The 21,380-nt window shown below is 48.4% G+C and overlaps 2 protein-coding genes and 1 long non-coding RNA gene across 16 annotated transcripts; 1 reads left to right on the forward strand and 2 right to left on the reverse strand.

The window, feature by feature from the left end:
- Positions 1 to 586: 586 nt before the first annotated feature.
- NRM (nurim) lies at positions 587 to 3,525 on the reverse strand. Of its 2 annotated transcripts, XM_047860685.1 has the most exons (4): positions 3,332 to 3,523; positions 2,561 to 2,757; positions 1,769 to 1,945; positions 587 to 1,419 (listed from the first exon to the last, which is right to left on the reverse strand). In XM_047860685.1, the coding sequence occupies exons 1-4, from the start codon at positions 3,462 to 3,464 to the stop codon at positions 1,138 to 1,140; spliced, it is 789 nt and encodes a 262-aa protein (XP_047716641.1). In that variant the 5' UTR covers positions 3,465 to 3,523; the 3' UTR covers positions 587 to 1,137. The 2 variants fall into 2 exon arrangements, with proteins under 2 accessions (XP_047716641.1, XP_047716642.1); XM_047860686.1 differs by lacking the exon at positions 1,769 to 1,945 and having other exon boundaries at positions 3,332 to 3,525.
- On the forward strand, positions 1,941 to 6,754 carry LOC125166688 (uncharacterized). Of its 4 annotated transcripts, none has more exons than XR_007152495.1 (4): positions 1,941 to 2,334; positions 2,937 to 3,378; positions 4,650 to 4,791; positions 6,530 to 6,754. It is a non-coding gene; the product is annotated as an uncharacterized LOC125166688 (long non-coding RNA). The 4 variants fall into 4 exon arrangements; XR_007152493.1 differs by lacking the exon at positions 1,941 to 2,334 and adding an exon at positions 3,856 to 3,991 and having other exon boundaries at positions 2,752 to 3,378; XR_007152494.1 differs by lacking the exon at positions 1,941 to 2,334 and adding an exon at positions 3,856 to 3,960 and having other exon boundaries at positions 2,752 to 3,378.
- On the reverse strand, positions 6,283 to 21,380 carry MDC1 (mediator of DNA damage checkpoint 1). Of its 10 annotated transcripts, none has more exons than XM_047860668.1 (15): positions 21,101 to 21,374; positions 18,737 to 18,875; positions 17,804 to 18,184; positions 17,649 to 17,718; positions 15,898 to 17,363; positions 15,082 to 15,147; positions 14,824 to 14,913; positions 13,344 to 14,120; positions 13,195 to 13,238; positions 10,692 to 12,716; positions 10,491 to 10,610; positions 10,180 to 10,362; positions 9,824 to 9,949; positions 9,602 to 9,712; positions 6,283 to 7,807 (listed from the first exon to the last, which is right to left on the reverse strand). In XM_047860668.1, the coding sequence occupies exons 1-15, from the start codon at positions 21,101 to 21,103 to the stop codon at positions 7,640 to 7,642; spliced, it is 5,769 nt and encodes a 1,922-aa protein (XP_047716624.1). In that variant the 5' UTR covers positions 21,104 to 21,374; the 3' UTR covers positions 6,283 to 7,639. The 10 variants fall into 10 exon arrangements, 8 of the variants coding, with proteins under 8 accessions (XP_047716624.1, XP_047716619.1, XP_047716622.1 ...); XM_047860663.1 differs by having other exon boundaries at positions 10,692 to 12,725; positions 21,101 to 21,364; XM_047860666.1 differs by lacking the exon at positions 21,101 to 21,374 and adding an exon at positions 20,714 to 21,049 and having other exon boundaries at positions 10,692 to 12,725.

A 21,380-nucleotide genomic window follows, 5' to 3' on the forward strand; every position in this document is an offset into this window, starting at 1 on the left:
CTTCAGGACCCTCAACCCACCCCCACCCCCCAGTAGCCCTGGAGAACCTAGGTGTCCAGACCCTCGCCCCCAGCTCACAGACTCAAGCAGCGGCCCATGACTCAGGCCCCTCCAGGGACTTGGAGAGGAAGCAGCAGCTGCTGCGAGCCGGGCCCGCCCTTCCCATCTCCTGCCGCTCCTCCCCACTCTTTTGCCTCCCCCCGGCCCCCCACCCCGACAGCCTTTGTTACTGCGGGGTCCAGGGCCACCACCAGGCTGCGGTGGGTCTGTGGAGAGCCGGGGCGGCTGGAGAAGTGCTCAGAAGCCAACGACTTTGGAAACTGGTTCCCCCACCAGAGCCAATGCCCCACTCTCTAGCTTCATCCTGTCTTCCATGGGTCCCCTGGTCTGCAGTGGGAAAATTGGGGAATTTGGAGGAAGGGGGACCGGGGAGATGGGGGTGGGTCTGCCGGAACGGTCGCCGCCCAGCTGTCGCCAGAGGGCGCGGTGGCTGCCCAGACTCGAGTTTGGCGTGCCCTGGCTCCGCTTGCCTTCCGTCCCAAAGTTAGCCCTCTGGCTAGAGAAGACACTGACAGACTACATGGCATATGTAGAAAAAAAGGCTGAATTTTATTTTTCTGCTGCGCGTGTTCCTCGGGAGAACAGAAGAGCGGAAGGATCCTCTCAACTAGGTTAGAGGACAGAGCCAGGGACAGGGCCTAAAGAGGCCAGTGGGGCAGGCACTACCATCAAACCTGCAGACTCTGCTCCTAGGAAGGGAAGCTGGAGGAGAAGGAGATCCCTGAGGCACAGAATCAAGTAACAGTGGGAGGGAAGTGGTCAGGCCCACCATTCTTCCTTTATAAGGAGGTTCTTGAGGCAGGTGGGTGGGAGGGGAAGGGGGGGATCAAGCCCTAAACTGTGAGGAGACATAAGTTTCCCACCTCCTTTTCCTGGCTGGTGAGAAGATCTTGGAGGTCCAGTGGTTGAAACTCAAAATTTAGGGTATGGAGCTGGGCCCAAGGAGTGGAGGCTCAAACAAGGGAAGGGACAGCCCCTTCAGTCCATAGATTTGGGCCTCTGGTCTGAAGCAGCCAGGGCCTGGATGTTAAAGGAGAGGAAGTGCAGGGCTTGGAACCAAGAGGGCTTGGAACCTCTTCACTCAGCCTCACCTTCCTGGGGCCGGGAGAGCAGGTTGAGTTTTCTTTGTAACTGGGCCCGGAGGTAGCGGAGGTCTTGCTGGTCAAGTCCGTGAGCCAGGCCCAGGTAGAGTGTAAGGAGGAGAGCAAGGAGGAGGCGGTCAGTGCCCAGGGTGGGCACCACCCACAGCACTGTCAGCAACTCCACACAGACTGGGTGGCGCAAGTGGGAGAAGAGTCTCAGAGCCCGGGGAGACTTCAGGGCCAGAGGCTCACCCAGCCCCAGCACATGGTAGTATACCTAGGAGGGAGAACAGCTTAGAAATGAAGTCAAACCCTTTTTGCAACTTAGCCACCTCTTTCCTCCCTTTGGAGGAAACTTCCCCTTCTATAACTCAGGCCTAAGAACCACCCTTCTGAGACCTGGACTCCTGATTCTCATCTCTGCTAGGCCCAGGAGGCCTATGGTTTCTGACCTTTGAGGGAAAGCTGAGGGGAGACTCTTTTATAAGAAAAGGAAGTAGGTGAGGGAGTTGAAAGAAGAGGAAGGTGGAAGAGCATGGGAGGAGGAGGAGGAGGGAAATCCTTGAAAGGGAAAGAGGCATTCTAGAGGGAATCAGAGGTCTCAGGTAGGAATCTGGGAGCCTCACCTGTTTGAGGCCCATGAGCTCGGCGTAGTCAAAGACGAGAAGGATGCTGAAGATGAGGAGCCAGGCTATGACGTGGAGCACAAAGCAGAGGAGGGGCACCCAGGTGGCCCATGGCTCAGCTCGAGCCTCCCACAACACAGGGCCTCTGGGTACAGGTTCCCAGTACCGCATCACCAACTGGGAAAGGATGAGGGGCTGGGTATCTCAGCAGCCTACCCTTGAAAGACCTAGACCCAGAGGCTGCCCCCACCCCAGGCTGGCCTGCAGTTCTCCCCACCTCTACCATGAGCATCATAAACAAAAATTCACCATGTGGAGCATCCCATGTGGGGTCCCAAGGATGTAAGGATAACCTGTATCTACCCTGAGGACTTAAGAGAACAGACGGGGGTGACCAGATAGGTACATAAAGTAGCCTGTGCCAAGCACACACTGAGAAAACAAATGTGTACTAACTGGGAAGCCTCCTCTTGAGACCTCAAGAAGTGATTCTGAAGAAAGGGTAGGACTGAAAGAGGTGTCACCAAAGGGATCTCAAGCAGAACAACATGAACAAAGTTGCAAAGGTAAGAATGCACATATGGTACTTGGGGAATGAGGAGTGGTACACCATTCTTGATAAGAAGAAGGATATGTGCTGTGGAGGAATGGAAGCTGAGATTAGAGTCCTAAACACCCTAAATTCCCCTAAACCCACATTTTATCAGAAGGCTAAGGTCCTTGCCCCTTCAACTGAGGGCACCCTTCTCACAGATTGTTTCCCTTGGGGACTCAGTGGCCAAGGCCTCATACCTGCAATGCCAGGGCAGTGCATGCCACGTACAGTGACCTCTGAAGAACCCCAAAACATCGAGACATCCACGCCTTCACTGTCTCAGTTGCCATGAGGCTGTGCTGCCCCACAAATAGTATCAGGAGACCCAGATCCCAAGCCAGGGGGGCAAGGATGCTGCAGTCCTGCAGAGCAGCCAGCCATCCTTGGCGGGCATCTAGGGGGAGTTCAAGAAGGGGACAAAAGATCAAGAAAGTTTCAGGAAACACCCCCTACCCTAATCTCCTCTTGGGGGTCCCAGGCCATGTCCTTTAATGCTTTCAAAAGCCTTAATGCTTCCTCTCCTGGTTTTTCCCATATTGCTTTTCCATTCTCTGCCCTTTCCCTTTTCCCCAGGCCTCCTTCAGAGTGGGGAGGAGGATTCCTTCAATCACAAAAGGCTTGGCTGGAGAGGCCACCATTGGACTGATCCTCGTGTTTTCGGTACTCCAAATGTGCCCTCTTTTTAACACTCCCCTCTCCATAGTCCTCTCTACAAAAGCACTTTCCTTTCCTCTGCTTCTTATCGCCTTTTCTCTCACCACTCAGTCCTAACTCTTCCGCCTCTCCAAACCGCTAATCCCTGAGTTCCTAATTTAGCCCTCCGGTCAGCCCTGAAGCTTCTCGGGCTTCAAGGTTCTAGTTCCCTCTCCCGGACTTCCCCTGTCATTTGTCTCGAAGCCCCGCCCTCCCTCGCTCTCGTCCGGCTCCACCTCCAGCCACAGAGCTCATCCTCGATCCCTTCCGCTCACCCGGACCCCCAGGCTCCGGGAGCCCTCCAAGAAGTGGCCGAAGAGAGGTAAAGCGCACGAACTCCACTCCGGTGCCAAAAGCCAGGATGAAAGAGGCGAGGGCAGCAGGGACGAGGAGCAGAGTTGGGGCCATGGCGACACTCGGAGGGGTTGGGAAAAGGGCGGGTATGGGATTCCCGCGGCCGCAGGCCCCGCCCCCGCCCCCACCTCCAGCCTGGGGTCCTGCCCAGGAAGGCGTGGCTCCTTCGCGCCGCTGCCTCTGCGTGCGTTCTCCGCGCGCTTTTTTTTCACACTGTCCCTAGGGCGGGTACCGGCGCCTTGACTGAGCCTGCGGTCGCCGCGTCATAGAAGGGAATGTTAGAATTCTGAGTGACAAGTAGAAACGTAGGCTGCTCTGCAGCCACTCGTGTGGGTTGAGTCGCAGCTCGGCTAGTTGTCTCATCTAAAATGAAGACAGTTCGTTCGTTTCTTTCAGGGTTCTTGTAGAAAACGAGAATTATAAACCCCCTTTTCTGTAACCTTAGCCACTAAACATAGCCAAAGTCAGAGGTTACAAAGCGTCGGTTAACGCTTCAAATAGGAAACGGTGAGAGAACGGAAGACTGTTGACCGAGGCTGAAAACCCAAAGGTCTGAATCACCTATTACATCTTGTTAAAAAGTTAGTGACCATTTTACCATAAAGTAATGTTTATTCTGTAACTTATTCTCTCCACTTGCCAAGGACAGAGAATTTCTCTGTAACACTTAGATTATTTCTAATAATGCCAAAGGCTGTTGATCTATAATCATGAGAATAACAATGTTAAATATTTGTGATAGAAAATTTTGTGTTGTAAACTTTGTAGTAGGTTAATTTTACCCAAGCTTGTGATAATTATGACTTTACTCTGCAAGCTCATAAGCCTGACCACCATCCACGAGTCAGAAACCGCTAAGATCTTTTGTCTGAATTTTTTCCTCCAGACCTGTTTGTAATACCTACAGAATAACATTTTTGAAAAGCAAAGTAAAAATAAGGTTTTCCTCCATCTGAATTAAACATCATGTTGCTAAGGACCTAGTCACAGTACCTATGACCATAGCAGGGACCTTAGAACATCATGTAGCGAAATCCTTCAGCTTACAGACATAAGAATATAAAGAAAATTTACCAAGATGAGAACTAAGTTGCTGCTAGTCCTGTGGGCTCATGGATGAGAAAATTGCCAGGCAGCATCCCACAGCCTTTACTTTCCTTCTGTTGGAGGATCAGTACTCCCACCCTCCTCTGAATCAGTGCTGTTGTAAACTATACCAGTCTTATGTTTTCCCTCCAGATGCACCCTTCACCCTTCTTGTTCGAGGTTGTCCCGAATGGACTAAATCAATGAAAATCACAGCTTTTATTGAGGAAGCCCTCTCTGCATAACTGCTCTCTCCTCTCAACCTTTTGGACTTAGAGGTGGTCACAATAGAGCTGTGAGTACTAGGGTACTGTAACATTATGATTTCTCTACACTCTCCCAACTTCCTTGTCATTTTCACTGTATTAAACTCTCTCCAATTATCCTAATTTGACTGTGCTGTTATTTCCTGCTAGGACCCTGATAGAAATACATTATTTGTACTACTATAGTATTCATTGGAAGTACAAGAAAAGATCTCTCTTCTCCAGAAGTTTAAACTGGGGCACTTCAATGTCACTAAGTCAAGGTGCAGATGAGTGCTAAAATGGGGGTATAGAGACAGCTAGTACTGTAAGGCGCCCCATGAACCTCAAGGCCATAGACAGTTTCACACAGTACAAGATTCTGAGTGTGCAAGGGGACTAATATTTATTTGGGTCCTACTGTGCTGACAGCTCAGAGCCTGGAGCCTGCTTCAGATTCTGTCTCCCTCTCTCTGCCCTTTCCCCCCTTGCGCGTGTGTGCTCTCTCTCTCTCAAAAATAAACAAACATTAAAAAAGAGAGACATGTTTATATGTTTAAAAGTCAGCAGTATGTGGCAAATCTCATGCTCTTTCTACTACACCAAAGTTTTACAAACTTAAGTATAATTTACTTGCAGAAAAGCCACTAACTAATCACCCATCTTTGTTATTAAAGTGAAATTCACATAACATAAAAACAACTATTTTAAAGAGAACAATCCAGTGACATTTAATACAATTCATAATGTGTGCAATCACCACCTCTATCTAGTTCCAAAGCATTTTTATCATTCCAAAATAAAACCCTATACCCATTAAGCAGTCACTCCCCATTTCCCCCTTCTCCCAGCTGCTGACAACCACTACTCTACTCTGTCTCTATGAATTTACCTATTCCAAGTATTTCATGTAGGTGGAATCATCCCAGGTGACTTTGTGTCTGGCTTCTTTCACTTAGTATAATGTTTTTGAGGTTCATTCTCAAAACATTGTAGCAAGAATTGATACTTCATCTCCTTTTATAGATGAATAATATTCTGTTGTGTGGATATGCCACATTTGTTTATTCACCTGTTAATGAATATTTTTCTTTTCACCTTTTGGCTCTAATGAAGTATAGATATGAACATCTGTGTACAAGTATTTGTTTCAACATGTGTTTTAAGTCTTTTGGGTGCACACCTACTAGTGGAATTACTGGGTCTTTTGGTAATTCTATGTCTAATTTTTTAGAAATTGTCAGATTGTTTACCACAGCAGCTGAACCATTTTATATTCCCACCAGCAATATGTGATAAGGGTTCCAATTTCTCCACATCATTGAAATCAACCAACTTTTAAACTTTAAATTTAAGGGGCACCTGGATGGCTCAATTGGTGGAACATGCAACTCTTGATCTTGGGGTTGTGAGTTCAAGCCCCACAGTGGGTGTAGAGCTTACTTTAAAGACAAAAATAAATAAATACATAAATAAGATGTAAGATTATAAATAAATAATACATAAATTTAAGATGTTTTAAAAAAACCTGCACTACACCATAAGGCACAGAGTGAATATTTATTTATCACAGAAATTAAACCTAAGCTCTAATTTTATAAATACTGGAAAAGCAGGCCAGAAAAGTGCAAAGATCTGCTCAAAGTCAAAACTAAAGAACACTTCTAACAAGATGGGGTGAAGAGAGAGGAAAATAATGGTAGCATTCCATACCTCCAACCTCAAATTTACTCACTCCAAGCATCCCTTCAAGTTCTTGACACTAAAATTGTTTCTACTCTCTTTCAGAGGATGAATAAGAATCCCAGTCAAAGAGGGAGAGAGATGGCTTCCAAACAGGAGGCAGGACACCATGTGTGCCACACAGCAGTAAGTACATCAGTCCTGCTAAGGGCAGCCACTTATGATATCTGAGAATGGGATTACCCATCTCTAAGTGGCCATTTGAGAAATCTGTGTCTCATCAGGTGACCCAGCTGCCTCCCACTCCTTGTGTCTCAATCTAAACATTGAGTGACCACTGACATGCTCCAACTCCTGGGCTGTAGTGTCTTTGTGGAGATGGTAAATAGACCTGAATAGCTTATAGGAGGCCCCTCCCTTCTCAAAGATGGGAGGGGTCTCTGCCTCAGTTTCCCCTTCTAGACAGCAGAGGGCTCTGGCTGTCCCCCACTGATATCATTATGGAACCCCAGCTGGGGTCCCTATTCAGTGCTGACTCCCCCCTCCTAGCAGCTGCTCTTCCAAACACACCCCTCCTCCTGCTGCCCCAGCCCTTGATACTGGCTGGCCTTCCCCCACACACAGTCCACGAGATGGGCTCCTGAGACCCTCCCCCAGCAAAGGGCTGCCTGCAGCTCATTCTGGAGAGAGAGAGCAGGCAAAAACTTGGACTGGCAGATAGAGGCCTGGGGAGTCAGAGTGCCTCAGTTTCCTCCTCAATAGCAACTGAGTATTTATAGTATCTGAAAGCAGGCTTGATACTTGATGGCACAAATGTAGACTTCATCTCCTTTCCCGCTTCCTGCAGGAAGCAGGATGGGGGCAGGTAGCACCTGGTAGGCAGGATGGTTTGCCCCTCCCTCCTCCATCCCTTCTGGAAGTTTTGGGGCCTTAGTGCCTGCAACAGCCAGCCTTGGGCAAATAAAAGACTAGGTTGTTTACTAAAAAAAAAAAAACCAAAAAAAAACAACCAAAAAAAAAAAAACCCAACTGTGGCTAAAATCTCATTATCTTTTTGTTTATCCATAAGCCTTTTTAGCCCCACCCATGTTCCAAGACAAATCAGGTCAGTATACCCCAATTCTTTCTAAAGCCCTAGGTTCTTTCTTCCAAATCTTTTCTAACACTTTATTTACTGGTCTGGGAGGGAAAACAGTAAGTACTGTGGTGATGTTTTCACGAGGATGACATTTCCAAAGTGGAGAGGATGAAGGCCTCTGGCTTGGCTTCCTGCTTCAGCACTCCTGTCAGCAGGAACTCAGGTGAGAGAATGGGCAGCCCAACCCGAAATGGAATAGAGCATCGAGAGAAGTCCTGGGAGCATGTAATCACAACTCTCTGAGGCTGGGAAAGACAGAGAGCAAAGACAAAGTCATGGGTGAAAAACAATCCTAGAAATAGGTTTGGAGTCCACAAATCAGTTTCAGCATCGCTACAATATACCTCCTGATAGGAAGCACACTTGCTGGAAGTACTCTTCCCAGAAAAACTGAACCTGAATTTATTCAAGCTTTTAAAATTAACTACAATTTACAAGGAATGTAAGAGATGGAAGAACAAGATAAATTACACAGCAAAGGAGCAAATAGAAAAACCCAGACTGGAACATTCTAAAGAACAACTGACATAGTTTCTGCAGGAAGTCAATGGAATAAGAAAGGCTGGGTGGGTTGGGGGGGGATCTTCTAGAGTAAAAGAGAATTAAGAGACATGCAATTGTGAGGGGAGCCTGGGTGGCTCAGTCAGTTAAGCAACTTATTTCAGCTCAAGTCATGATCTCAGGGGTGATGAGATGGAGCCCTGAGTTGGGGCTCTGTGCTGTTAGGGCAGGGCCTGCTTGGGATCCTCTCTCTCTGCCCCTTCCTGCTCACATGTGCAAGCATACTCTCTCTCAAAAATAAACAGGGGTGCCTGAGTGGCTCAGTTGGTTAAGCCTCCAACTTTGGCTCAGGTCATGATCTCACAGTTCGTGGGTTTGAGCCCCGCCTCAGGCTCTGTGTTGAGAGCTGAGAGCCTGGAGCCAGCTTCAGATTCTGTCTCTTTCTGCCCCTACCCTGCTTGCACTGTCTCTCTCTCTCTCTCAAAAGTAAATAAACATTCGGGGCGCCTGGGTGGCTCAGTCAGTTAAGCGTCTGACTTTGGCTCAGGTCATGATCTCACAGTTTGTGAGTTCGAGCCCCACATTGGGCTCTGTGCTGACAGCTTGGAGCCTGGAGCCTGCTTAGATTCTGTGTCTCCCTCTCTCTCTGACCCTCCCCCCTTTCATGCTCTGTCTCTGTCTCAAAAATAAATAAAAATTAAAAAATAATAATAATAAACATTAAAAAGGTTTTTTTAAATAACCATTAAAAAAAAGGAGATTGCAATTGTGGCAATACTTGGACCTCATCTGAATCTTGACTTGAATTATAAAGACACATTTTTGGCCAATTGGAAAAATCTGACTAATGGACTCTGAGAAAATGACAAGTTAATTTTGTTATGGATCAATAATGGCATTGTGATTATGTAAACAAACATATATCATTTCTTACAGAAGTATACTTTAAGTATGTAGGGGGAAATAATATGATGCTTGTAGTTTCCTTTAAGATACTTCAGCAAAGGGGCGCCTGGGTGGCTCAGTCAGTAAAGCATCTGACTCTTGGTTTCAGCCCATGACATGATCTCATGGTTTGTGAGTCTGAGCCCCGCATCAGGCTCTGCGCAGAGCCTGCTTGGGATGATCTGTCTCCCCTCTCTTTCTGCCCCTACCTTGCTCATACTCTTTCAAAATAAATAAACTTTACAAAACTTTTTTTAAGTACTTCAGCAAAGAAAAAAAAAGGGATAAATGCAGACGATATAGCAAAATCTAAGCTACCTTGTTAAATCTGAGTGACTGATATATGGAGGTTCATTGATATATGGAAGTTCTCTCTCCCTTTGTGTATATTTAAAATATTAAAAATGCAAAATAAAAATCCATTTGGAATCAGCAAACCTCTCCTACATTCCTATCCCTTTATATACCACAGAGCTTACCCCCACCCTCTCACTACTCTGTGTTTCTATCCATACCAGTATTCTCCAAACTTTTCCCATTCCAGCCACCTCTTTAACTGCCACCTCACTAGACCCAAAACATACCACCCATACCTTATAGGAGTGGGGCATGCTGGGTAGGACAGTGCCTCCACAGCAGCTGATGATCTCTCCCATTTGAGGTGGTGGTGGCTGGACTCCTGGAGTCACATGGATCTCATAGCCCTAAGCAGAAGAAAACAGTGAAGATCATAGATGTATGCACTGAGAACCCATGAACAGCTGGAGAGCCTCAGGAAGGAGGCCTGAAGCATGGGGCAGAAGACAGCCTCTCACCTCTAGCAACCTTCTCTCCCGAGCCCGGCTCAGGGCATCTCGAAGGCTGAAGCCAAAGTTCTTCTCCTGCTCAGGATCAGTCACCACATATTCATCCGGGGGCAAGAAGCAACCAGCCTTGCGGGACTAAGGATAGCAGCAGTGAGCATCAAAGCTGAGCCCAGCCTACCACCCAGCTCTTCTGCTCAGCATGTGGACGGAGCTAATGAAATGTTCTTTGATTTAAGCTTTCTGCCTCATTCACCTCCCTTGTCTTCCTTTACCCCCTTTCCCCTCACTACTTTCTAGAGCATCATGTGAGCAGTCTTCTGCCATCAATATCTCTGCTGGTGTGCTATCACCTCCTGGCCTCTCACCTGGTGCAGCCAGTCCAGGGAGAGGATGGGGATCCCCCGCCCCAGGGCACACAGGAACTTGACCGTGCGGCGGACTCGATCAGTCACCAGGTGGGAAGCCTCTGCCACTGAGCTGGCCAGACTCCCACCCAGGGCCAGCACCGCCCGTTCTCCACGGGCATCCACCACACCTGTGAAGAGTACCTGTGGAGGGAGTTAGCCTAAGCTGGTCACGGCAACCCATGCCATCAGTGTCTATCTCTGAACCCCTAAGTCTCCTCCCATCTTCCCATGTCTGTCTCCCACCAAGCCCCAGGCCCCTTCTCTCCTACTTTGGGTGCTGTGGACTCTTGGTTAGGTTTGACCCGCCGAAGGCTGCGGCTTGGGATTCCCCTGGGCTCCTCCTCTGTTTGGTCTCTCTTTCTCTTGCCTGGTCCTGGAATCACTGCCACCTGGGATTGAGAAAGATCTTGCTGGGAGTTTCCGAGCCTCCAAGCCCTTTCCTAGCTTCGTGGCCCCAGCCCTCACCTCACCTCGTCCTTCCTTGGGCTCTCTGCTGAATCTTCTTCCTCTTTGTGGAGGGACACAGTCTTCTGTTGGAGCCGTTTTTGAAGTGGGGGTGAATCCACAGTAGCCAAAGGCCTCTTGCGGCTCTGAGAGGGCTTAGACTGGGGCTCTGGGGTGAACTCAGATCTGCCTGCTGCCTCTACCTTTTGGATCTGGGTAGCATGAGTGGGGGCCTCAGGAGGCTGGGCAAGAGCAGGCTCGGGAATGGTCCTAAGAGACTCCACTGCTCTCACTGCTCGTCTTTGGTTCTTTGAGGATCGAGAGTTAGGTTCAGGGGGTGCAGAGTGGGGCTCATGGACAATGGGAGCTGTGAAGGACCCATGCTTCCTTGTGGCCCTCCGCTTCCTGCTGCAGTTGGCTTGAGGGATGGGCTCAGGGGGAACAGGCTGGCCTATGGGGTCAGGATTCTGGGATTCATGGGTGGTAAGAACTGGCACAGCACTTACTGTAGACCTTAGTGTCTTACCCTGACCACCCTCAGCTATAGCCTTAGGGGTGACCAGTTGATCTATGGGGTTGAGAGATTCAAGGTCAGAGGCTGTAGATTCAATTGGTTGGGGGATCTTGACAGAGGACCTATGTATCCTTCCCCGAGTGGCCCGAAATGTAGGCTCAGGGGTGACAGGCTGATCTGTGGAGATGGAAGGCTGGAGCTCAGAGGCTGTGGGGACAACTGGCTCAGGGGTCTTGACCAAGGACCTTTGTGTCCTGCCCCGAGTGGCCCGAGGTGTGAGTTTGGGAGTGACAGGCTCGTCTGTGGGGGTGGAAGCCTGGAGCTCAGGGACTGTGGGGACAACTGGTTTGGGGGTCTTGCTAGAAGACCTGGGTGTCCTGCCCTGAGATTTACGTTTGGGGGTGACAGACTGGCCTTTGGGGGTGGTAGACTGGAGCTCAGGGGCTGTGGGAACAGTTGGTTCATGGGTCTTGACAAAAGACCTGGATGTCCTGCGCTGAGATGTAGGTTTGGGGGTGACAGACTGGTCTGTGGGGATGGAAGACTGGACTTCAGGAGCTGTTGGGACAACTAGCTCAGGAATCTTGACAGAAGACCTAGGTATCCTGCTATGAGTGGCCCCAGATGTGGGCTCAGTGAGGACAGACTGGTCTTTGGAGGTGGTAGGCTGGAGTTCAGGGGCCGTGGGGACAGTTGATTCAGGAGGGATCTTGACAGAGGACCCACGTGTCCTGCCTCGAGTGACTCGAGATGTGGGCTCAGGGGTGACAGGCTGGTCTTTGGAAGTAGAAGGCTGGAGCTCAGGGGCTGTGGGGACAATTGCTTTGGGAGTCTTGACACAAGACCTACGTGCCCTGCCCTGAGTAGCCCCAGATACAGACTCAGTGAGGACAAACTGGCCTTTGGAGGTGGAAGGCTGGAGCTGAGAGGCTGTGGAAATAACCAGTTCAGGGGTTTTTACAAATTTATGTGTCCTGTCCTGAGATATGAGCTCAGGAGCGACAGACTGGTCTTTAGAGGTGGAAGGCTGAACATCAGGGGCTGTAGGGACAACTACTTCAGGGGCCTTGACAGAGAACCTTTGTGTCCTACCCCGAGTGATCCGCGATGTGAGCTCAGGGGTGACAGGCTGGTCTTTGGAAGTGGAAGGCTGGAGCTCAGGGGCTGTGGGGACAACCAGTTCAGGGGTCTTCACAGAGGACCTACGTCTCCTGCCCCGAGTGACCTGAGATGTGGGCTCAGCACTGAGGGGTTGGTCTGTGGGAATGGCAGTATGAGGTTCAAGGGCTACAGAAGAAACTGGAGAGGGTGTCTTCCTGGAGGACCCTCGGAGCCTGACTTTGGATTTTGGCAAGGGAGTCTCTGGAACTTTCTGATTCCTGTTTTGCCTGGTCCTGGGAATGGGCTCTAAAGAAGATGGAGAGGAAGAACAGAAGGGCTGAGGCACAGGATGTTTTTGACTCTGAAAGAGGAGGGGGTTTTGGTGTGGGGCTGAAGCTTCAGGCACTGCAGGAGGCTGACAAGCATCTCTGGATTCCTGATCACCCTGAGGAGAAATAGAAGCAAGTGAGGGAGGAAGAGGCAGAAAGAAGAAAGACAGTACTTGAATACTGTTCTTGATACTTGTTTATGGTTAGACTGTGTTCCTGGCATTTCACTTGTCTATGACCTCCCTTCCTAAGACTGGAAACTTCCTGGGGAGGGAGCAGTCCTCGTTCCCACAGACCCCACCTCATGCTAGAATAGTGTTCTCCATAGATGGATGATGGCAATAAGAGGATGGTTGGAAAAAAGAGGGAAAAGACACAAAAAAATGGATATTCTGAGTTAGGTACAGGGAGACAGAACTTGAAAAACAGATACAGAAAATGACAGGTGCCAAGGGAAAGGGAAAGAAACCAACTAAGGAGTGGTGACAACAGATTAAAACTGGGAAGACAGAGAAAGGAGTAGATTGGAGCAAGGTTAGGGAAAGGAACAGTGGAATAGGAGGAGGCAGAAACAGCAGCTCTCACCCCGAAGGCCTTCTCAGCAGGTGGCACCTCACAAGTCAAGTGGCCTAGACAGAAAGTAAAAACAAGTGTAGCTGAGGTCTAAGCAGTCAGTCACTTGGGGGTTGATTAGCATGAAGGCTAACCTGGGGTTCCCCTCTGTCTTCACTTACCTCTCTGCTGCCTCCTGGGGCTCATTGGGACTCCCTCTCCTCCACCTGACTGGCTCCCAGAAGCTACTGAGGCTGAAGCAAGTCCCTGGTGACCGCCTGTCCCTGTTTCAAGCTCTAGTGTTGGACTGGAGGCTTGCCCTTCCTGGTCCTGGCTCCCTTTCTCAGTCTCCCCTCTCTGTGGGCCTCTCTCCAGTATTACTTCCGGTACCTCAACTCCTAATCCATTTGGCTCACCCTCTCTCTCTAGTACTAGTTTCTCTGTTTCTCTCTCAAATATTTCTCTTGCAAGAATCTGCTTTTCTATTTCTTTCTCTTGTATTTCCCTGGTTATCTCAATTTCTACGTTCAAACTCTCCATATTTCTTTTAATACTTGCAATTTTCACCTTTTGGTCAGACTCTTGTCCTTGAGTATCTCTAGCTAACACCTGTATCCCTCTGGTTAACTCTTCTTCTCCTATCACATCTTCTTGTTCTCCTGATGGCAGGTTCTCAGTTTCCCTGTCCAATGGTCCTCTCTCAGGGGCCACCCCCTCTGCTGCTTCTCTTGGTATCCCCATGTCTTTCTCCATAGTCTGCATCCCTTTGTCCTGAATCCCCAATGGCTCTATGTGAACTGGGCTTCCTGGATTTTGGCCTTGTGGTATTGTCCAAGGTGTAGAGAGGCAGGATCCATGGGCATCAAGAGGACCAACAATGGGCTCGGGCTCAGGGGCCTCAGACTCTCTCGGACAGAATGGCTGTGTTGCCAAGACCTCCCACGGCTCATCCAAGGTACCTGGAAGGAGAGAGGGAGAGAGAGATACAGATTGAAAATGTAACAGGTTGAGAAAAGATTAAGATAAATTCATGAACAGTAAACCTAAATGGATTATTAAAGGAAAGTTGGGAATAAGGAGGACAGTTATAACATTTAGTATTTGTCTAAAAAATAAGACCGCACACACATACATAAATTCTCATAGGGGTGCCTGGGTGGCTCAGTTGGTTAAGCATCCAACTTCGGCTTAGGTCATGATCTTGTGGTTCATGAGCTCAAGCCCCACATCAGGCTCTCTGCTGTCAGCACAGAGCCCGCTTCGGATCCTCTATCCCCCTCTCTCACTGCCCCTCTCCAGCTCGTTCTCTCTCAAAATAAATAAATAAAGTTAAAAAAAAAAGTTCTCATAGCAGCCTCTTTAAAAATGACGGAGGGGCGCCTGGGTGGCTCAGTTGGTTAAGTGTCCGGCTTGATTTCAGCTCAGGTCATGATCTCATGATTCGGGATACTGAGCCTCGCATCAGGCTCTGCATTGACAACGAGAGCCTGCTGGGGATTCTCTCTCTCCCTCTCTCAAATAAATAAATAAACTTAAAAAAAAAATTAAAAAGATGATGGAGATGGAGAAACATCAGCAAAAGTCAAACAATATGAAAAAAACATGTAGAGGGAGAAAGCAATGATGCCAAGTTAGGAGCATGAAAGACAGAATAGCTTATACCTGTATCCTGGAAGCTATAGCAGGAAGGACCAGGCTCTTGGGGTAGAGTAACCAGAAACGCCTGGGTGGCTTCATCCTCCATGCTCTGGGCTGTTGCACAAGAAAAGCCAACTCAAGCACAGCTCCTCCACAGAACTCCAGGGTCCCATTCCTGGTTTCTTGCCTCACCCATGCTAGCTTTCACAACCTTCAAGGACCACCACTTTGGGCTCCCAGGTCCCACCTGCACCAACATCCACATGACATGGATGTCCTCACCTTCCAGATTCTGATTGTCTCTCTCCACAAAGCACTGGGTAGCCTGTAGGTCCAGGTCTTCAGAATCTGGTGGAGGAAGAATAGAGGATCGATAATAAAAACTCTACCTGACCCTTAATTCCTTACTCTCTCTACCATTTTCTCCCTAACCCAAATCCTTCTGCAATGGACCAAATGTGTGTATCCCCCAAATTCATATGCTGAAATCTAATTTCCAACGTGAGTTTATTAGGAGGTGGGGCCTTAGGGAGATGATTAGTACATGAGGATAGAACACACGTAAATGGGATTAGTACCCTTAAAAAGAGACCCCATAGGGACCTGGGTGGCTCAGTCGGTTAAGCATCCGACTTTGGCTCAGGTCATGATCTCGCGGTCCGTGAGTTCGAGCCCCGCATCGGCCTCTGTGCTGACAGCTCAGAGCCTGGAGCCTGTTTCAGATTCTGTATCTCCCTCTCTCTCTGCCCCTCCCCCGTTCATGCTCTGTCTCTCTCTGTCTCAAAAATAAATAAACGTTAAAATAAAAAAAATTTAAAAAAAAAAAAAAAAAGAGAGACCCCAGAGAGTTCCCTTGTGCCCTCTGCCATGTGAGGACATAGTAAGAACACAGCTGCCTATGAACAAGGAAGCAAGTCTTTACCAGAACATGACCAATCTGGCATTTTGATCTTAGACTTACCAGCCTTCACAACTGTGTGAAAAATAAATTTCTGTTATTTATAAGCCACCAGTATTCTATTATTACAGCCCAAATGGACTAAGATACTCTATAAGCATTGTTTCTTTTAGGGGTCAAGGGAGAAAGCCAGCACTTACCACCGTGGTTGTCTCCAGAGTCCTGGGTCCTGTCCATATGTGGTTCTCTCTCCCTTTCTATGGAGGTCTGGGCTCCCTCTCTCTGTGGCTGGCTGGATTCCCCTGAAGTGCCTGTGACCACCAGATCATTAATATCCTCCCTTGAGACAGGGAGGTGATCCTGCTCCACCTGTGACACAAGTGACCCACCCTGGGCCCTCGCCTCAAGATCTCTCTTGTGCTCAAGAACAGCTACAGCCCTCTTTGCCCCAGCATCCTCTTCTGCTGGAAGCTGGCTCTTTCTTGTATCTGCCACCACTGAAGCTGCTAAGGATATGCCCTCCACATCTGTCTCACAGTCCCCAGATGGAGGTTGGGCTTCCTCTAGATGCATCACAGGCAGCTTCGCTTGGCCCTCTTCTACTTCCACATCTGTTTGATCTGTCCATACCACAGGCACCTGATGCTTCTCCACAAGTAGAACAGCTGACTCTGGTGGCACTTTCTCCTTCACTTGTATGTTGATGTCCACTGTGGCAGAGGCTTGGCTTCTCTCCAGATGGACCCCAAGTGAGCTCTTATCTTTGTCCACCCCTAGATCACTGTTTTGGGGAGGAGGTTGCCTCTTTTCTGAATATGCCTTGTCTGTGTGACCCTTGAAAACAGTTCCTCTCTTTTCCATTGGGAGCCCCTCCTCCTCCATGTCTGTGTCACTGTCTCTCCCAGTAGAGGTTTGGTTTTGCTCCCGAAGGGCCACAGGTTGGGCCCTATCCTCTTCCAAATCTGTATCTCTGTTCCATGTAGTGGCTCGGCTCTCTTTCAGATGTGCCAAAGCGAGTGCTGCTAAGACTTCTTCCTCACCATCTGTATTGCTGTCAATCACCACAGAGGCTCGGCTTCTCTCTAGAGGGACTGCCAGCTGGATCTCACCTTCCCCCATATCTGTATCACTACCAGTTGGGCTCTCCTGTAGATGTACCAAGGCATGTGTCCGAGGACTCCCTGTACTAATTCCATGGAAGATTTGCCTCTTCTTCATAGGAACTACAGCTGGGGTTGCAGGGATCTCTTCTTCTTCCACATCAGTATCACTGTCTATGAAGTCAGAAGGCTGAGCCCTTTCCAAATGGACCACAGCAGGCCTTCCTGGAGGCCTGTTCTCATCATCCACATCTGTGTCACTGTCTTCCCCAGCAGGTTGGTTCCTCTCCAGTATCACCCCAAGTGGGACCACCCCATTCCTTGCATCCCTTTCAACTTCTGTGTCATTGTTTCTCTCTTTTACCGAACACTGATTCTTTTCAAGCTGGATTTCAGTTGCCATAGCTGTAGACTGTTTTGTCTCTGCAGTGGAGCCTCTTCTGGCAGTTGAGGAGGCCTTTCCTGATGCTGGATGTTGACTTTCTTCCTCATCTGTGTCACTGTCCAGGTTGAATGCAAAAGGTGGCCCAGGGCCATCTGGGGCAGGGGAAGGCCCCTCTTCATCACTGTGAAGGGAACAGAAAGGAAAGAATCTAAAGCATGTTTCCCAAGAAGGAATATTCTACTCAACAGGGAGCTCCCTGAGAGCAGACACAAGGCAGTAGCTGTTTTTTTCTCCCCAGCAATTAGTTCTCTACTTGGTACATCAGGTTAATGAAAGTTCAGCTGAGCAAAAGACTATGTGCAATTCCCCGGCCCCACTTTCATGATAATCATCTCTCAGAGATGGATCCTATAGCCCTGGTTCCTCCTCCTTTTGAAGACTCAAGTATCTGGTCCTCTGCACTCACCTCTCTGGAACCACTGCAGCTAGAGGGCAGGTTCTTGGTTCTTTCACCACACACCTTTCTGAAGGAGAATCTATAAAGAATAGAAAGGAGTAAGTTGACTATTTTAAACTCACTATCCCCATCTTCTCACCCACCCTCCCAATACACAAACATACCTACTTCCTCCTCTGAGTCCTCAGCCAACAGGAGTCCCTGGGGTTGAGTTCGTCCCTGTACCCTGGGTGTCTCTTCTATAGTTAGAGGGCCCCGGGAAACAAAGGGCAGGGGAACATTCAGGCGATGGTACTGGCAGGGCAAGTCAGCAAAGAGAATCAACTCCTGATCCCTCAGCCGATGACTCATCCCTGGGCTTAGGACCTTAGGAGGCCTTAGGACTTGAGTACCATTGAGGCTGCCACAATCTTGAAGGACAGGTGCCTTGTCCCAGGCCAAGATTTCAATCACTGCATGTTGTTTGGAGATGGATGAAAAGGGCAGGATCACAGAGCAATCAGGCATTCGGCCTACCATATTCTTCCCGAGATACAGAGGGAAATCTAAGAATTAGAGAGGTAGATAGATTAAGGCCAGAGTCTTGGCCTGCTATCAGGAAAATATTCCTGTTAAGTACCCCACTACTAACTCAAGGTCTCCATATACACAAGAAAATAAAAGGCTGTAGTACACCTAAGTATTGAAGAATATAAGCAATGTTATTCATTGTCAATATCTATCCATCCATATTGGGTTTTTTTCTATTGTGGTAAAATATATGTTAAAATTTACCATGTAACCATTTTTAAGTGTACAGTTCAGGGGCATTAAGTACACTCACATTGTTGTGCAACCATCGCCACCATCCATTTCCAGACTATGCTCAATTTCTATCTGAATCTCTTCACCTTCTCCTACCAAAGTAAAATTGAGCCCATTGAGTCCAGGGCACTTGCCTGGAACAATCAATTCAATCAGCCCCCTCTTCTCCATTCCCAGTGAAAAACATTTTCAGATCTCCTTGAAATATATATAAGCTTCTTGCAACCTTCCAACTACCTCCCCATAAAAATAAGGGGCCTGTGTCAGTACTCGAGCATCTAATAACCTCTGACCTTTTTCTGGTCCATGGGCACTACTGAAGATATGCAGTCGTCCTACGGGCTCCAAGCTACACCCCAAGGATTCACTGGGTATCTCTTTCTCCTCCTCTTCCTCAACCTCCCAGTTAATAGCTTGGGTGTCTTCCATGACCTGGGAAAGAAACACATTATCATCATCTCTATCACAACATTTAATTAAAAAATATTTGTGATGGTTAGTGAGTTGGAGCTCAACATTGGGCTCTATGCTGTCAGCACAAAGCCAGCTTTGAATCCTCTGTCCCCCTCTCTCTCTGCCCTTCCCCCACTTACACACATGCACATGCTCTCCCTCTCTCAAAACTAAATAAAAATTTGTGACTATGATAAAAAATAAATATTGGTGGGGGATAAATATTACAAGGTCCCAAGTACACAAATATATACAAACACACGTGCTTACGTACAGAGACAAACATTTTCAGAAACAATGTTTGCCTTAGGATATACAATATACTGATAGTTTTCATTCCCGTTCTCTATTTTTTAAATGCTGATTTGCAACACACAGTTTGAAAAAAAAAACATTTCAAAGGGAGCCAAATTATGCTAAGCATCAACTATGTGTTGGGCATTGTGGTATATGTCAGGCATAGCAGACATAGGAGGCATGCATTTAGGAAAGTAATGCTAAAAATATTAAATGAGTTGCTCAGAATAACATAGCAAGTAGGTGGAAAGGACAAGAATAAATATGCTTCTGGAGGCAAAGCCCATGGTTTTTACACTTTGCCAGAACATCTCAGTATGATCAGAGTAAACTGCAAAGAATCCTAACAGCTGATATACATACATGCTTTCTATGTGTGAAGCACTGCTCTAGTTAGTTTATATCTATCTATCTATCCCTATATATGTACATATATACATATAAGTACATATATTAATATATACAGATTAAGTCCTCACAAGAATCTTGTAAACAACTATTACTATATTCTATTTCTCAGATTAGGAAACTGCAACATACATGGGTTCAAGAACTTGCCCAAGATGACCAAGATACTGTCCATCCTCTGTTTAACATTTGGTGGCTTTTCATGCCCACAGAATAAAGTAAAATCTCAACTCCATAGCAAGACCTTCCATGATCTGAACCTCAGGTCCTACAATGTATGCTCCCCTGCCCCAAAGCCTATGGTTCAGCCATATGGACCTTCTCCCCAATTTCCCAACACAGTTCCTGTTGTCTCCCACACCTGCATGCTTTAGCCAGTACCTTGGCCCTTAACTCCTAGTTTTCTGATCCAACTCCTACCCATGATTTATGATTCAGTTCAAATGTCACTTCCAACAAAGCCTTTCCTGGAGTCTTCCCTGCTTTCTGGCGTTCTTTGTGTACCCACATGTTCCACAGTGGTCAGTAAACTTGTCTTTCCCCTAACCTTTCTCACTATATTGTAACCAGTACTTTCCATTTCTGCCTTCACACACCCTCTCGAGAACTGGACCAGCAGAACTGTGTCTTTTCCCCTAGGGCACATCATATTCGCTCGACAGTACCTATTGTGTACCTGGTACTGTTCAAACCAAACATAAAATTAACCCTGCCCTCCTGTTGAAAGGGGATGAAAACTCAAAACAGGATGGGTGGAACTCACTTAGAAGGATGCCATCCCAGAGGTTAATTGTTGACAGGGAAAGTAGGACGCATCCATGGGGATAGTGCTAACTCCGTCCTTAAGACTGGAGGATTTGGCGGGAGCCCGGGACCCTTGGCTCCAATCCAGTGGACCACCATCTTTGATCCCTACCCCAGTGGGTTCCCTCCAGGCCCAATGTCTCATACCTAAACTCGGGGAGGGGCGTCAAGTAAGGATGAGTATTATAATCCGAGAAGCAAACTTCCAAGTATCCTCCACCCAGTCGCACCCAAGGCACGCCCCTCCCGCCCTCCGGGAGAACCAAGATGGCACCCGAGGAGTCGTGGGCGAGGCCCCCAGAACTCACCTACTTTGAGTCCCCGCGCGCGCCACCAGTAACGGCCACGACCCAGTGGCGCTAGAGCTCGTGCCGGGAGGGAGCCGATTCGCTGATTGGCTCCTGCTGCTGTCTTTCACAGCCCTGCTGCGCGACGATTGACGAAGCTCCCAACGCCGACACAAAGCCCCGCCCCCACCCTTAACAGTTTCAAGGGGCTGCTTCTCCCGGGAACCCGAAATCGGTTGAGGGAGGCGGCAATCGGAGGTCCCTCTGTGCGCACAGAATCGCGCACCTCGATTGGACAGCTCCGAGGCACAACCCACCACCGCTTCACCACCCACCGCCCACTTCCCGCGTAGATTTCCAAACCGCAACCACAGAGTCTGGCTGCCGCCGGCGGATAGAGGGGCTTACCATAGTCGTTGCCGGATGCGTTTACTGTAACCAGAGAGCCCTTCCCCGGTCCTCCGAGACATGGAGTCGGCTGACTCATGAGAAATGAAAATGAGGTGTGGGTTGCAGTCGTGGCTGGAGGCTGCAGTTTGGAGAACGGCCCGTAGGCGTGGCGCTTGAGGACTCCCTCATGGAACTTCATTTCCTTCTGATTTGGCTTTTTTAGTAGAAGTCATGTCTGTTGCTCCCTGAGAATACATCCCTGATGGACATTTGGAGGTCATTTTCCTAAGGATCCGTA

This window comes from Prionailurus viverrinus, chromosome B2 (genome assembly GCF_022837055.1).
Source record: "Prionailurus viverrinus isolate Anna chromosome B2, UM_Priviv_1.0, whole genome shotgun sequence".
Classification (NCBI taxonomy): Eukaryota; Metazoa; Chordata; class Mammalia; order Carnivora; family Felidae; genus Prionailurus; species Prionailurus viverrinus.